At 47.6% G+C, this 13,728-nt stretch overlaps 3 protein-coding genes across 3 annotated transcripts; 1 reads left to right on the top strand and 2 right to left on the bottom strand.

Annotated features, from left to right (window-relative positions):
- Window positions 1-3,583: 3,583 nt before the first annotated feature.
- On the bottom strand, window positions 3,584-6,557 carry GIQ15_02810 (DNA ligase 4; the record flags this gene model as incomplete). Its single annotated transcript, XM_033550227.1, has 5 exons — window positions 3,584-3,893; window positions 3,964-4,096; window positions 4,152-4,283; window positions 4,338-6,442; window positions 6,502-6,557. The coding sequence occupies 5 exons, from the start codon at window positions 6,555-6,557 to the stop codon at window positions 3,584-3,586; spliced, it is 2,736 nt and encodes a 911-aa protein (XP_033407388.1).
- A 581-nt stretch (window positions 6,558-7,138) lies between these two features.
- Window positions 7,139-10,317, bottom strand: GIQ15_02809 (protein kinase; the record flags this gene model as incomplete). The annotated part of the gene is made up of 7 exons (XM_033550226.1): window positions 7,139-7,345; window positions 7,421-8,991; window positions 9,053-9,089; window positions 9,314-9,481; window positions 9,731-9,954; window positions 10,006-10,089; window positions 10,161-10,317. The coding sequence occupies 7 exons, from the start codon at window positions 10,315-10,317 to the stop codon at window positions 7,139-7,141; spliced, it is 2,448 nt and encodes an 815-aa protein (XP_033407387.1).
- A 1,014-nt stretch (window positions 10,318-11,331) lies between these two features.
- GIQ15_02808 (uncharacterized protein) lies at window positions 11,332-12,197 on the top strand (the record flags this gene model as incomplete). Its single annotated transcript, XM_033550225.1, has 2 exons — window positions 11,332-11,668; window positions 11,728-12,197. 2 exons carry the CDS (start codon window positions 11,332-11,334, stop codon window positions 12,195-12,197), a joined length of 807 nt encoding a protein of 268 aa, XP_033407386.1.
- Between the last annotated feature and the right edge of the window lie 1,531 nt (window positions 12,198-13,728).

Below are 13,728 nucleotides of genomic sequence, written 5' to 3'. Positions count from 1 at the left end.
AGCACGCGCAACAGAAATCAACCGCCAGGTCAGGCTGAGAAGTTTCTCTGAGCCAGTTTGAGGAGGCGAGCCGTGGGCTATTTGTCTGATCGCAGCAGGACTGGACTCCATCCTAGCGCAGAAACTCACATCGAATCCGAACCTCGACAATTGGCTGCCGGAGACAAGGCCAAGCGAAGGGAAAGCCCGCCAAAGTGTCTATGACACACAAGGGGGACGATACGGGATGGGACCAAAGGTCTGGCAATGGGGAAATGGGGAAAAACGGGGAGATGGGGGTCCCGGAGAGGTAGCAGCAGTATATATGAGTTTGGGATAATATGGGCGCCCAAGACAGGGTGGACGGGCTTGGTCTAACGCTACAACGCCACTCAACTCCGCGGCTCACGCGAATGGAGAGATGCGATTGAATGCTCAATCTGCAGAAGCACGAGTACCTGAGCCCGCTTGGGAATAGTCCAGTTACGAATGTACAAGGGTAGGTCTGCCCTTCCCTTCCTCCAGCCACACGCCCGAGCAATCGGTTGATATCGAAAGAGTGTCCGGTCGACAGAACAAAGCAACGGGGAAACGCAACAGCAAGATTCGGAGGACGGCGGGTTGAAAGGGGGATCGTGACCTGACAAGAAGGCAGGGTGGTCAGTGGTAGCTCTTCCCCACAGCCATGAGATTGTCCCAAGCGGATAGTGTGGCCAAGATACGACTAAGGGATGCAATGGTGACCAATCATCGAGACATCGTTTCTACATAATTGCCATCTGGAAATATCAGAGAGACGAAGTGCAGGGGGTTAAAGTCTGTAGGGAGGAAAAACGGCGGGATCCTGCTCAACGCTAAAAAAAGAAAAACAAAAAAGCCTACGACAGACGTCGCTCCGGGCAATAATGCGGGCAGAGAGCGATATTCCGGTCATCTACGTGCTGTCTTTCGCAAAGTCGGGACTCTTTTTTGCAGGGACTCACTTGCCAAACAATGCACAGAATCGACTGGGATGGGGCGGACACCCCCACAAACATACCACGACGAATGAAGAACGGACGGCAAATTTCGGCGCCCCGTGCTGCTCTCTTAGACATTAATGAGAATTATGAATTGTGGTCAACCGCGTTTGACGGCCTCGGGGGTCACAAATTTCGCAAGAACAGACGAGAAAAGCGTATACAAACTATCGGATGTGGCATGCATGAGTTCGTCGGTTGCTAGGGTTGGAAGCTCCAATTACGCAGCAGAACCATCCAGCAACAAGCGCCAGGGTTCGCGATCGCCATCTAGTGAACACATATTTAGAAGCTTCAAGCAATCGTCTATTCGGCAGCCAATCAGGGACCATCATCGCGTTGGGGCCTTTGCATCGATTCCTCGCTAGATATGCAGAATACGGTCTCGTCATACGGAGTACAATTCCACAGATGATTTTGTGCATATACGGGGTATATTTACGTACCTTTTTTTGGAAACAAAGACAATTCTCGTGTCTTACTGGCTTTCCGCTAGATTTTATCTTGTGGCGCTTCTACACTTTGAGTCTTGTTGAACAAGTCATCATAATGTCAAGACACTTGCAGAGTACGGAGTATACCCTGTCTTTAATATTTTCGGCCAAATGCTGCTCTATTTTCATCTGATCCCAATCTCATGCAACCGAAGCTTGGGCCAGGTCTTTATACTTGTCTCGGGCGAAATACCCGGAACGAACAGCGTGGAATGCGCAGATCGCACCCCATATATAACTCTTCTGTGGCTGCTGAGCCCTGCTGCTAGAGCAGCACCCGCAGCTGCCCGTAATCGTGGCGCCGGCTGTCACCCAGGACCAAGGGAATGGAGGCTCTTTCTGTTTCATAACCTCTGCCTTGGACTCTTCCACTCGACCGACTTCCAAAACTACATACAACCCACAACGCTATCCTAAGCCCAACCTTGACAGAGGCTCATGTTATGGGGTACATGAACCCCCGGCGTCCTAGCCAGGCCGAAATACCCTTATCCACCTGATACATACGTGAAAACCCATGATGATACTCCTAGCGTCGTGGATTTACCTCCGAACAGGGATAACCCCCGAAATATTATCGTCGTGCGGTCAGCATTATTAGCTGACCTCTTAAAGGACCAAATTATAACACCTTTCAAAATACCATGTTCTGCGAAGCAACGTCAGCTCTAATATGCTGGCGACCACGCGGCCCCTCTTCCGGATTTTCAGGCCAGATCGAGATGTGATGCTGGCCTCGTTAGCGAATGCTTGTTTGATTATGTCAAAATCCTGTCCAATTACGATAGGTATTAACACGGGAACCAACGTGGTGAACCGAGCTGAGGGATATCTAAACGAGATATACCGGGGTCTAACATTGACACCTAAGTAGGCTTTCATTAAAAAGCCAAGTTACCTCGCACGGCCTATAAAGTTTGGATTGGTGAATTTTTCTGCTGCGGCCTTGCCTTTTTGATATCAATATGCGCTCAAATGACGTTTGCAATGTCCCCCAGAATTACAAACGACCTTAAACCGGACATTATACGGAGTAATCATTTCCAACAAACGTTTTTTCTTAACAAAGCATCAATCTTCCTTTATAGTGGTGTAACCCTACCATACTTCCTCTTATGCGAGTGACGTATGCCCCCTTTATGGCCTTCATAAGCTTCGGACACCATCAGATAAGAAAAAACAAGCTTCAAGCTTGGTCTGTATCCTACAGGGGGCTTTCAATCTTAGCTGCCCATAGGCCTCCAGGTGCCGAGTGTAGCGGATATGGCGCGTTCCACGGGCAACTTGGCACACTGCTTTGTCCCACGACAAATTAGGCTAGAGTAGTGATATTGGAAGCTGGAAATTCATCTCAGTCTCTATATTCTTAGCTCAAGTAACGGAATGCTCCCCAAGCTACCAACTTGTGGCGGGCTACTCCTTATGTCCATCCATCCCGCTAGAATGATAACGTCCAAAACATCTAAGTGGCTGTCATAGGGTCGATACACTATCCCCTGGCTTGCTGCTCTCACATGCTGCCGTTTAGATTCTGGGATTCCTCGTCAGACTTCCCCGCTATGAAGGATGATAGAAATATTTGCTCCTAGATAAAGTATAAAATTCATCCACAGCATGCAATAGAGGCATATTATGCATAACATTGTATGCATTGACTTCTTATTTGGGCACTGCAAATCCTATTTAGGCCTAGAAGTCAGAAAGTTGTATAGCGAGGAGTAGGAAGGATTGGCAAGAATAATATCAGAAAAACAGTCCTGATACGTACTTTCTTCATCAACCCATGTTTGTTCTTTCCAACACTCCTCTACCCATTGAACTGTCACAAAATGCGGAATGGCATTACGAGGAGCAATCATTGATCTTAGGGCAGAGTAAGTCTTGGGTTTGCTAAACCCTAGATCCTTATCTTCTAATAGATCGACAACAAGGTGGGTTATCCGATTATTATCCAGCTGGTCAGTAACTGTTGCACCTGCAAACAGGGCCGTGTTCCGAGCAAGTTGCTGACGCATCGAGAGGGTATCTATAGGGGGCCCGGTTGGTAGGCCTGAAGGCTTACTGCAAGGAACGAAAAATATTGTGATGTCCTTAAACAACCAGCCCAAGATATTGGGAATGGCGCTTCCGGAGGAATCCGAGGTCAGGCTGGACATCATGTCTGACTTCTGTTGTGCATGTATGCTGGGTATTATGGGCATTTTTCGAAGAATCTGCATCACCGAGGCTCGTGATTAGTTTTGGGGCTAGATAACAAGGAGGGGCGTTTAGAGAATAGTAAGGTGATGCGGTTACCTCTGTGAGTTCTGCTACAGTCGTACGCCTCGCGAAACTGTCTGAATATTTGTCAACATTGCCACTAATCTCTTCTTTGCGGCTTTCTGTTGTGAAGAACATATGTCTGCCCATGGGAAAAAGAAAGATTAGTACAGTTGGCCCTCGGCACAAATGATAATATTGACTGAACATACCGTGGCTCCAGCGGGAGAAGAATGCTGCCATCCTCGTCATCCGTTTCATTTTGCTCTATGCAGTCAAATATCCAGCAAGGTCGAATGACATTTTCGATGGCTGCTTTCTGCAATGATGCGACTTTCACAGTTCCTAAAACGGGTTAGCATTAAGATAAAAATTGACCAACTAAGGCTTTTTCACGTACTCCTGTCGGCGATGCAAATGGTATTCTCTGATGCAGTATTCGTTTGATAAATTTTCCCTCCATTCACCTTGATTAGCTGTTCAAGGTCGGCCTTGGATTTCTTGACAGGCTGTAGTGATTCGGACATAACAACTATAAGATCATTAGCAAAAGCTAGGCTCTAAGAGGTTCTACTCTGTCACTTACAAAATGAAAGTCCGTCAAAGATGTGTCCCTTTTCACCCAAATAGGGAGACTTCGCTCGGCCATAGCCAGCGACTGTCAGTTCCTTCTTGGTGCTCCTTTTAACTTTCTTCCTACGAGAATTGTCCACTCGAAAATCTTTTTCTTTCTTTTCCTGCTCAGCGCCGGCTTTTAAGTCCATAAACTCCTGTACAGACAGTGCACTCTTCCAGTCTTTGTCCATTCTTAGGCGTTTGAATCGAGGAAAACGAACAGTTAACCCAAGGCGAAATTGATCACTGGGAGTGACAGCTGCGGCTTTAACGCATAAAACAACTGAATCATCGGGTTTGATCCATACATCTGGGCGTTCATGCTGGGCATCACCACCGGCAAGCTCAATGTATTCGGTGGGCGGCTTTTTTGGGTCCCAATCTTTCCATTTGCCATCAGTGTGGTGACGAATGTTCGCAAAGTCTGCGGCGGTAAAACCACCGCCAACTTTGCAAAACGAGTAGCATTTCATAGGATTGGCCCCGTTTTGTGTGTAAGCGTCGTCGACCCTCAAACCGCAAAGGAACGTTGCTATGTTCCCGCCTCTTTTACCAGAGCCATAGTATCCCCCAACAACAATACAATCGAGGGACTCTCCAAACTCTGTCATGTAGTCTGGCTTCACTTTCATCCAGTCATCGTTACGCTCATTGAGCCGATATGGCGAATTTGGGTTCTTTAGGACCAGCCCCTCCGATGCCTCTGCGACCACTTTTCGAAGTAGTGGTTCAATATCACTTGCGCTGCTACCAACCTCATAAGTGTGGAGCTCAAACCGTCGATGCACTGAAACTATGCTAGCTTCTAGAGCTCGACGTCGGTCTCGAAGCGTATACCGGGTCAAGGCCTTGCCATTGAGATATACGATATCGAACACTCTGAATAAGGGGCGATGGCCACCGGTAGAAAGCGGGTTTCGTTGCTCTGCTATAGCTGCAGTCTTGAGAGTACCAAACGGAACGGGGGCATCTTGCTCGGGGTCCCAGGTAATCATTTCACCGTCGAGAATAATATTCTCAACTCCATCAGCGAAGGCATCCTTTAAGTGTCTGGTAAGAGATCCATTCTCGTCGTAGAATCCATTTCCGTATAGATATGTATAATCCTTGGCTTTTCTTGACCAAAATTCAAATCTCTTTCCACCCGGTATGGAACTGTCAGATTCCATATGGAGCTGCATGCGCTCACCATCAAGTTTCTCCTCAATCCAAAAGTGAGGATCATCTTCAGCTAGTCTCATTCTCTCAATCATCTTTTGAAAGGAGTGCATTTGGAACTGAGCAAGTTGAGGTTGGAAACACTGCATGAGTGTTACGCATGCCTCGTCGGCCTCCAAACGGATACTGGGCAGGTATAGTTCCCAGCACACCCGTCGAAGACTACTAGAAATGTTAAAAAGACTCTCCGCATCTGGATGCCAGATCTCAAAAAAGGTACGTTCAGTAGCGCCGACTTTCATCTGGCGTAGGATAATCCTAATTAGCCACATCAACTCTTCTGGGTTCATCCGCCTATAAAATTCGGCAAGAATAGGCAGTTGCTCGTCTTCCTTTGAAGCAACAGCTAAATCATCAAGCCGAGAGTTAACATCCTCTATCGACATATCGCCAACTTCGGTTTTCATGGGCCGCTTAGAAATGACCTCGAAGCAACGGCCGGCAAAGTCACCAGTCATTACACTGGTTGCCCTTTGGCCCGGGAGTTTCCAGTTCAGAAGATTGTAACCATCCTCGGAGTTTTTATCAATCTTCATAGCCTTGACAAGGAGCTTGCCAATTGTCTTCTCCTTCAGCCCGTACATTGCTCGATCACGGTCTTTCTCGGGAACTATAAGCCGGAATGCAGGGAAAAAGTCATTGCCAACCTGCTGGCGCCATCGAGAAATGAACCGTTCGATTATAGTCCGGCGTAATTCGTGCGGCGAGAGATTGCTACGCCCATGGGGCCCTACTTTCCTTCGAGCCGCCGAGGGACCAGTGAGTTTCTTCTTCAAGTCGTTGAGGGGATTAAACAGCGAGACGAAAAGCTCGTGGAAGGGCAGACTTAGCCCATGGTTTCGGGGTCTGTTTGGGTACCTTATTGAAAGATAGGTTAGTTTAATCGATGCTCAAATCCGAGAAGTGGGAGTATATACTTTTCATCAAGCTCCCTTTCCGTCTCAACGGTTGCCGCGCCTGGATTCAATTCCATTGTGGGGTATGGAATAGCCGAGTATAGAGGTGAGGAGAAGAACACCAAGCTATAAGAATGTTCCAGGACAGTAGTTCTTATTAACGGTTCTCCCACCTATACCTAGCCTAAGAAGAATGTATTATCGAGAGAAGTCGACGTTCAATCGCAAACGCGAGATGTTGGAGCTAGATCCAGGCAGACACGAACAACACGCCGGTCCACGTGACTTGACGTCATCACTTAAAGAGACGGGAATATCTCTCGATCGAAGAAAAATAGCTAGTTGGCTATAAAATACTTAAATTAATTACGGCTCGAGATGGCTCTAGATGGGCCCAGCTCTGCCGGAGATTCAGGTACAGCCATGTAGTTCGGAAGTAATGGAACCACCCCACCCCGTAAACAAGATATAAACTGTCCCGCTAGAAATAGAATTCGTCGAGTTCAAGGAATTTATTAGACGGAAAATGGAGCAATGTTGCGACATGCGAAAATGCACCTAAAGTGCTAAATATATACTATCGAGTATAGACTTGAATATTTTAGACTATGGCTAGCACCACCATGACCCAATGTATGCGCGTTATAAAGACTAGGGATCAGTTTCGATCCTGCACGCTGTCTATAAATGACGGGTCTTTTATGCTACCGCCTGCGTCGTTCAAACCCGCGACAGGCCTATTATAACTGAATCCTGCGAACTGGTTCTGCATTGTCTGCGAGAGGACTGGGTCGTCCACATAGGAGTCCTGGGCTGGCTCAGAGGTGAACTGAACGTCAAAGTTGGCGGTATCAAGTGCATCCACCTGTGCAAGTTTAAGAGTTAGTAGAGTAAATATCAGATGGGAGGAGGATAATATGATAAGAAATGCAAAACTTACCACGTTGGGCTTGAACGCCGGCTCATATTTGCGTTGCAATAATTTCCTCCAGTCGATGGCATGGAAGAACGGATGTGCCTTGATCTCTGCTGAGCCATTGGCTCCGAGGCGCTCGGCAGGATCTCGGTTGAGTAGCTTAGTTAGGAGATCCTTCGCAGTGGCAGGAACAATATCGTGGCTTGGGAAAGTTAGAGGATCGGACAGAATCTTTCGATACATCTCGTTGGTATCTTCGGCGTAGAAAGGAGGAAGTCCCGTAAGCATCTCGTATAATAGGACACCAAGTGTCCACCAATCAACAGTCTTATTATATCCGTGGCCTGTTAAGAGCTCCGGAGCAAGATATTCAGGAGTTCCGCAGAAGGTATGTGTCTCGTCCTCGTCTTTCATTTCGAGCTTGCAGAGACCGAAGTCACAAAGGGCAATGTGGCCCTGGTAGTCAAGCAGGATATTTTCAGGCTTAAGGTCACGGTAAATGACGTTAAAGCCGTGGAGGCACTCAAGAGCGCACAACAGTTCTGCGGTATAGAAGCGGGAACGGTTGATATCAAAGCGTTGCTCCTTGGTCAAGTGGTAGAATAATTCGCCTCCATTGACAAAGGCCAAAATGAAGTAGAGCTTTTCCGGAGATTGAAAGGTAAATTTTAGAGGGACAATAAATGGATTGTTGATCTGGGCAAGGACGGAGCGTTCGGCGAGGGTATGGGTCACCTCTTGACGAGATATAATTTTCGCTTTCCGAATAATCTTCATAGCGTAGATACGATGGGTATCCTTCTTCCGAACCTGCATAACTTTTCCGAAGCTGCCCTTTCCAACGACCTTAAGCAACTCAAAATCATCAACATTCAGCTTATTCGTCTGAGTTTCCACATATTCCCATCCAATCTGAAGTTTTCCGGTACCATATTGCAAATCGATCCATTCAACCTCACGGTACGGCCCTTCGAACTGGGGGCTAACCTGTGCAACTCCCAAGAAGATATCCTGACTTCGGCCAGATCCAGGAGCAGCATTCGGGTTTCGAAGGTACATGTGAACCGTGAGTTGGGCTACACGCGAGACATCGAACTTGTACTGAGTGCTGGAGCCAGCCCAGACAGGGTTCTCAGGACTACCGTCAATTGAGTTGACGAAGACTTGCATTTTATCAAAGTCTACCAAGGCGTATGGCATGTATTTCCTGGATATCCGTCCATGGTTTGTAGGGATGCCTGTGAAGCCGCCTCCGGACGTCTGCGGTCGAGTAGAGCCATTGGCACGAGTTACTGAGGTTTGAGCGAGCGAGCTTTGCTGTGTAGAGCCGGTAACGCCCCCCGTGCTGCTATTCGTGCGGTGATGCGAAGCGAACGCCTCTCGATATTGCTCAGGTAGTGAGAATCCCCGACCTTCGTAGAGAGTGATGACGAGGATACCGGGTTTAGATGTGTTTACATCCGGGGTTGGACCGCCTTCCTTTGTAGAGCTGGCGCTGCTCGCGGTGGGAGTGGTAGGGTTGACATCCTTCTCCTTACCCGAAGCTAGGGAGCTGGAGAAGTTCGAGAGGGCGCTTAAATGGGTCTCTTTCAGCTCTAGGGGGGAGAAATTAGTATCTTCGAGAACGGACGGCCATTCCTAAGGGCTCCTACTCACTTTTAGTAATATTCCAAGACATCTTGTGTGGTTTCTCCTGTTATGGGCGTTGGTTGCTCTCGTTGTGATGTTTATACGTCCTCCCGGCAAGCCCAATTTAGCTTCCCTGGCCTACCCCACTTAGGTAAAGGGGGAAGACCATCACGCTGCTCTGCGCTGTCCATCTCTACGACTTCAGGAGAAGATGAAGACGAGGAGGAGGATAGATTTCTACGGATACGCCATGCTACGACTGAGATACGCTGCTCCTCGGCGACTCACCGGCAGGTCGATATATGAAAACCGTTTCCTGCCAACTGTCAACCAAGTGGCGACTTCGACATCAAGAGCAAGTCCTGCTTTATAGCCGACAGGCAAATCTGATACAGGATATAAAATGAGCATGATACCCATAGCCTGTTTTGACGCTGAGATACCCAGGACTACTGTCTATATGGCACTCAGCAAAGAGCACAAGTTCAAGGAACGGAAGAACGGCCAGAACCATGTCATATATATCCCAACCTTTGCATACACAGCTCGAAATACAGTTCGATGCCTTACCCAACAGCGATATACTTCTAATACTTCAACCTAACCGGAGCAGCTATTGAAGTTATTTCCAGCAGCGCCCTAAAAGAGTTCTGTTAGCACGACGCGTCATCATCAAGGGAGGTAGTCAAGGTTACAGAGCCATACCCTATGAGTGATCAAGCCGCAATAAGTGGCCTTGTTCGACCTAGCTTTGCCTTTAACGATGATTCTATCCGGAACATGGCCGACATTGGGTCCTTTGTAAATCCCGTTGGCTTCAATTGGGAACTCAAAGAGTTTCCCGCTGTTACCGTCTTGCTTCGTACAGGCAGGCAGGAGGTGGACGCTCGGGTCTAGGTATCTATAGTTGTGAGGATACTGGGGGTTCCCTATAGCTACGTTAGACCTTGGTTTAGGGGCTAACTAATAGGGAAACTCACCAGGCGTGCGAGACACATTATTGATATGGTTAACGATGGCATCAGCTGTTTTCTTGATCTGCCATGCTTTGAAACTTTGACGGCCTATTTTCTCTCACTCGGCCTTGTGTTAATGAATGGCCCAATGGTGTGCATGTCTTCCTGGGAGTACATACCTTTCCCTGTCCCGCAAGATACGGATTTTCTGGGCAGATTACCGACTGAAGCAAGCATAGCTTCAATCGAGTCGGCATCCCTTGGTTCAGCTACGGGAACGCGTGCTGAAACAGCCACGGTGGTAGCAGCAAGCAAGAGGAGGGAAGTGAGCTTCATATTGATAAATGGGGTTGTGGAAGAGGCTTTGAACTTTCGAAGCAGAATTTGGATGCTTGAAGCGATATTCTCGGTATGGAAGAATGAGAATTGAGCTTTGGCGTCTTTGAGCCGGCATTTATACCCTTTGTCGAGTGTACTGCATTGATTCAGCTCTTCTACGGTGTAACAGGACTCTTCCGAATATCACTACCAATGGAGGTGCAAGATAGCTTCGTGTCCCAGCTGTATAACAACAGTGAGGTGACCCATGCTACAAAATAGCCGTCTTGTGAGCTATGAATCCTATGATGAAATTACTATACATTACTATTATCATTGATTTATAGCCCATCGCTATAGAGACATTAAGGACGCATTGGTGATAGTTGTCTATAACATTGCTTATGTTGGGAATCAGCCTCAGCCTTACGAACAGCGTACATGGGAATCAAATCCTTTGTCACATTCCAACAACATGCATAAAGATGATTCATAGGAGGACATGGAAAGTGGGAGTATATTAATGTGTGCACCTTTATCTGCAGTAATCCGTGAACTGCTTATCTATACCATTTGTATATTAATGAGAATGCGTATCTATACCCTATCTTATCAGATATTCTTGTTATAGAAATGAAATCGCGTGATAAAAATATACAAATTTGGTAGTATAGTAACTATAGTAAGAGACTAAGCCCCCAAGCCGTTAGACAAAGGCCCCAAGGCTGGCTCAAAGGAGGACAAAGTACAACTCCGGAGCATTCCAGGAGAAGCCACTCTTTCATTGGGAGACAGAGAGTGACACTGCATTCTCAGGGTCAGCCTGGCTCCTCCCTTACTGTATATCCGTTATTTAGGGACACAGCTAACGTCAGCCGCTCCTGTGACATACCTATACAACGTCCACCAACAAACACAAACAGGACTTCCTCTACCTGCTTCACCTTGCTTTCTCTTTTCTCTTTTTCTTTGTACTCTGTAGCTTACCTGACATCTGCAGTTTGCTGCCTGGTTTAAAGGAAGACAGCCAGAATGGCCAGCACATACGATGAGTGGTTTGTGGATGCAAAGGAGGATAGTTCATTTCACCTAACTGACCTACTGGCGGTCGAATCATATCTGGATGGATCTATCGGTCTCGATGATGCGGTCCAAGAGCTTGTCGAAGACGAAGACTGTCAGGACATAGGCCAGACCTGGGTGATGCTCCTCGTTCTTGCAAAGCGCTTTCCAGAGGTCCATGAGAGGCTCGTCGACCTAGTAAAGGGCATCGTTGCCATCCCGCCACCAAACGACGAGGAGCACCCAGATGAATGGACGGAGGAGGTTGTAAAAAACTTCGGCGTTAACTGGCGGGATGTCCATGATGGTGAGATATCTTCCTTCCTGTTCCCCAACGCTTCACTGGCTAAATAAGTCCAACGATAGCGTTATGGTCGGACCGCCGCCAAATCAGCCATGCATATGATGCAGCAGGCCAGCACTGGATTAATTACCACGCCTTCTCTGCAGCTTGCATTCGTGACGGTGTCCTCGATGACCCGTACTGGGCATATGTCGTCATCATCGACGGGTTTGAAAGAAAAGTGAGACTCCCCATCTCTCCCCAGCAGGACGTCGACATAGCGGCTGCATCTCAATATTTCATCCATGGTGCCTGTAATATCCTGCGCAACTGCCAGAATAAAGAAGGGGAAAAGCACGGCGGCTGGGATGATGAGAGCGAGCTCTGGAAAGGGGAAAAGGGCCTTAGCCCTGAAAGATGGAGCTTCTGGAAAGAACGTATGGGTATCTTGAGCCAGACAGATGGGCTAACTGACGAGACGAGGGATGCAGCTAGGAGAGCAGAGGTGGCGATTGGAAAATCGGACAGGAAGAAGAAAGGGACGAAGAACTAGATGCAGCTTTATTCGCCTCCCAGGGATGCTGCAGCAGTCTAGGCTATACACGTCCAATGCACACTGCAAACGGTGCTTGGGCCGCTTCATGATATCTATTACTCCGAGCAATGGTTGATGTCTGTATCCAGATTATTATCAAGAGCATCCAAATCATTAAACTATGCTCTCAAGACACGCTGGATATAAACGTTTTAACTATAAGGATCCCGGTGTTGTCACCGTATGCCCAAGTGGGCTTAGTTATAGATGTCTCTTAACCGCAGAGTTGTTCAGTTAACCGTCATCTAACGGCCTCGCATCCAACGGCTTGAAGTGATATACTCAAGGGAAAGCGGTCTCAACTACACGTCATCCTCAATGGCTGCTCTGAGAAAAAGAATTGACCGTCCTTCACTCCTCAGGAACTGATCCGCGGTATATCAACCGCTGTCTCACAGATTGCAATAGCCACCAGCGAGGATAGCTAGCGTTTGCCCGCGGCTGCTCATCAACCTTTCCCACTCTCAATTAAGCCAACAATTCAACATAAAAGCACCTTCAAGATTTCCTCGAACTACCCGAAGAGGTTGAATTCGGATAATATCAGAATACTAGTGGAGATTCCCGTTTTTATTTTCTTTTTACGAGTAACTGCTGCGAAGCCGGGCCGTTTACTCTACTAACGTTTCACGTCTGGGGTTGTTTGCGGCTGGTCGCCACGACTGATATCGCATTTTCTTTTCTTCTTCTCTTGCCGTTGGTATCATGGAGAGAACAAGATTAAGGGACAATCATCCCGCCTGCAAGCCAGAAACCCAATTTAAAGGATATATCGAACTGCAGCCATACGAACAAGGTAGATAGACAAAAGACATGCATAAGGAGGCAGAAGACGTGAGGGAGTTTAGGCTATTAACTGACTCTATTCGCAGGGATGGTACATTATGAAATGGCCAGAATCTGTTCCGATGCTAGGTACCCGATTGACCAGGGCTTCTACGGAGCACATTCCGCTAACAACTGGCAAAGGGACGGACAAGTTGAATATCTCTTCCATTCATCCACTTCATCGCTATGGCGAATCCCCAAGCAAGCTTAAAAGACTTTCATGGATAGAGAATAGGTCTAAAGAAAAAGGAATTCTGTGTGAGGGCCGACCCGGAAGCTATACGGAGTACGATCGCTCTCTCTTCGACCTCAGCTTCTTCTTTACTTTTTCCCCTTTTTTTGCTCTCTCGTCAATCCATACCAGGTAAGTTCTACTCCTGGGGATACTATTAGTTTTACATGTCAGTCAGCCCTGTTTGATTGGTACACGGGGGGGATCGTGGTGGATATACGTTGTATTCTCTCCCGACTAACTTGCTAGCATAGAGAAAGAAATAGCGAGGACTCCGTTTCCTACGGCGAGAGCGCCGGTTCGATATAGATATCACCACGAAGACGGAACAACTCCCTCCCCATCTGAATCTACCTACTGGATGGGGTTTAGGTTTCAGCCAACTGCGGGAACATGGATGTCAGGCCGGCCCAAGAGATATCTGATCTC

Source organism: Arthroderma uncinatum (assembly GCF_011692745.1).
Source record: "Arthroderma uncinatum strain CBS 119779 chromosome Unknown scaffold2, whole genome shotgun sequence".
NCBI classification, from domain to species: Eukaryota; Fungi; Ascomycota; class Eurotiomycetes; order Onygenales; family Arthrodermataceae; genus Arthroderma; species Arthroderma uncinatum.
Note: the sequence above shows the minus strand (reverse complement) of the source record. Positions and strands in the feature narration are given on the sequence as shown.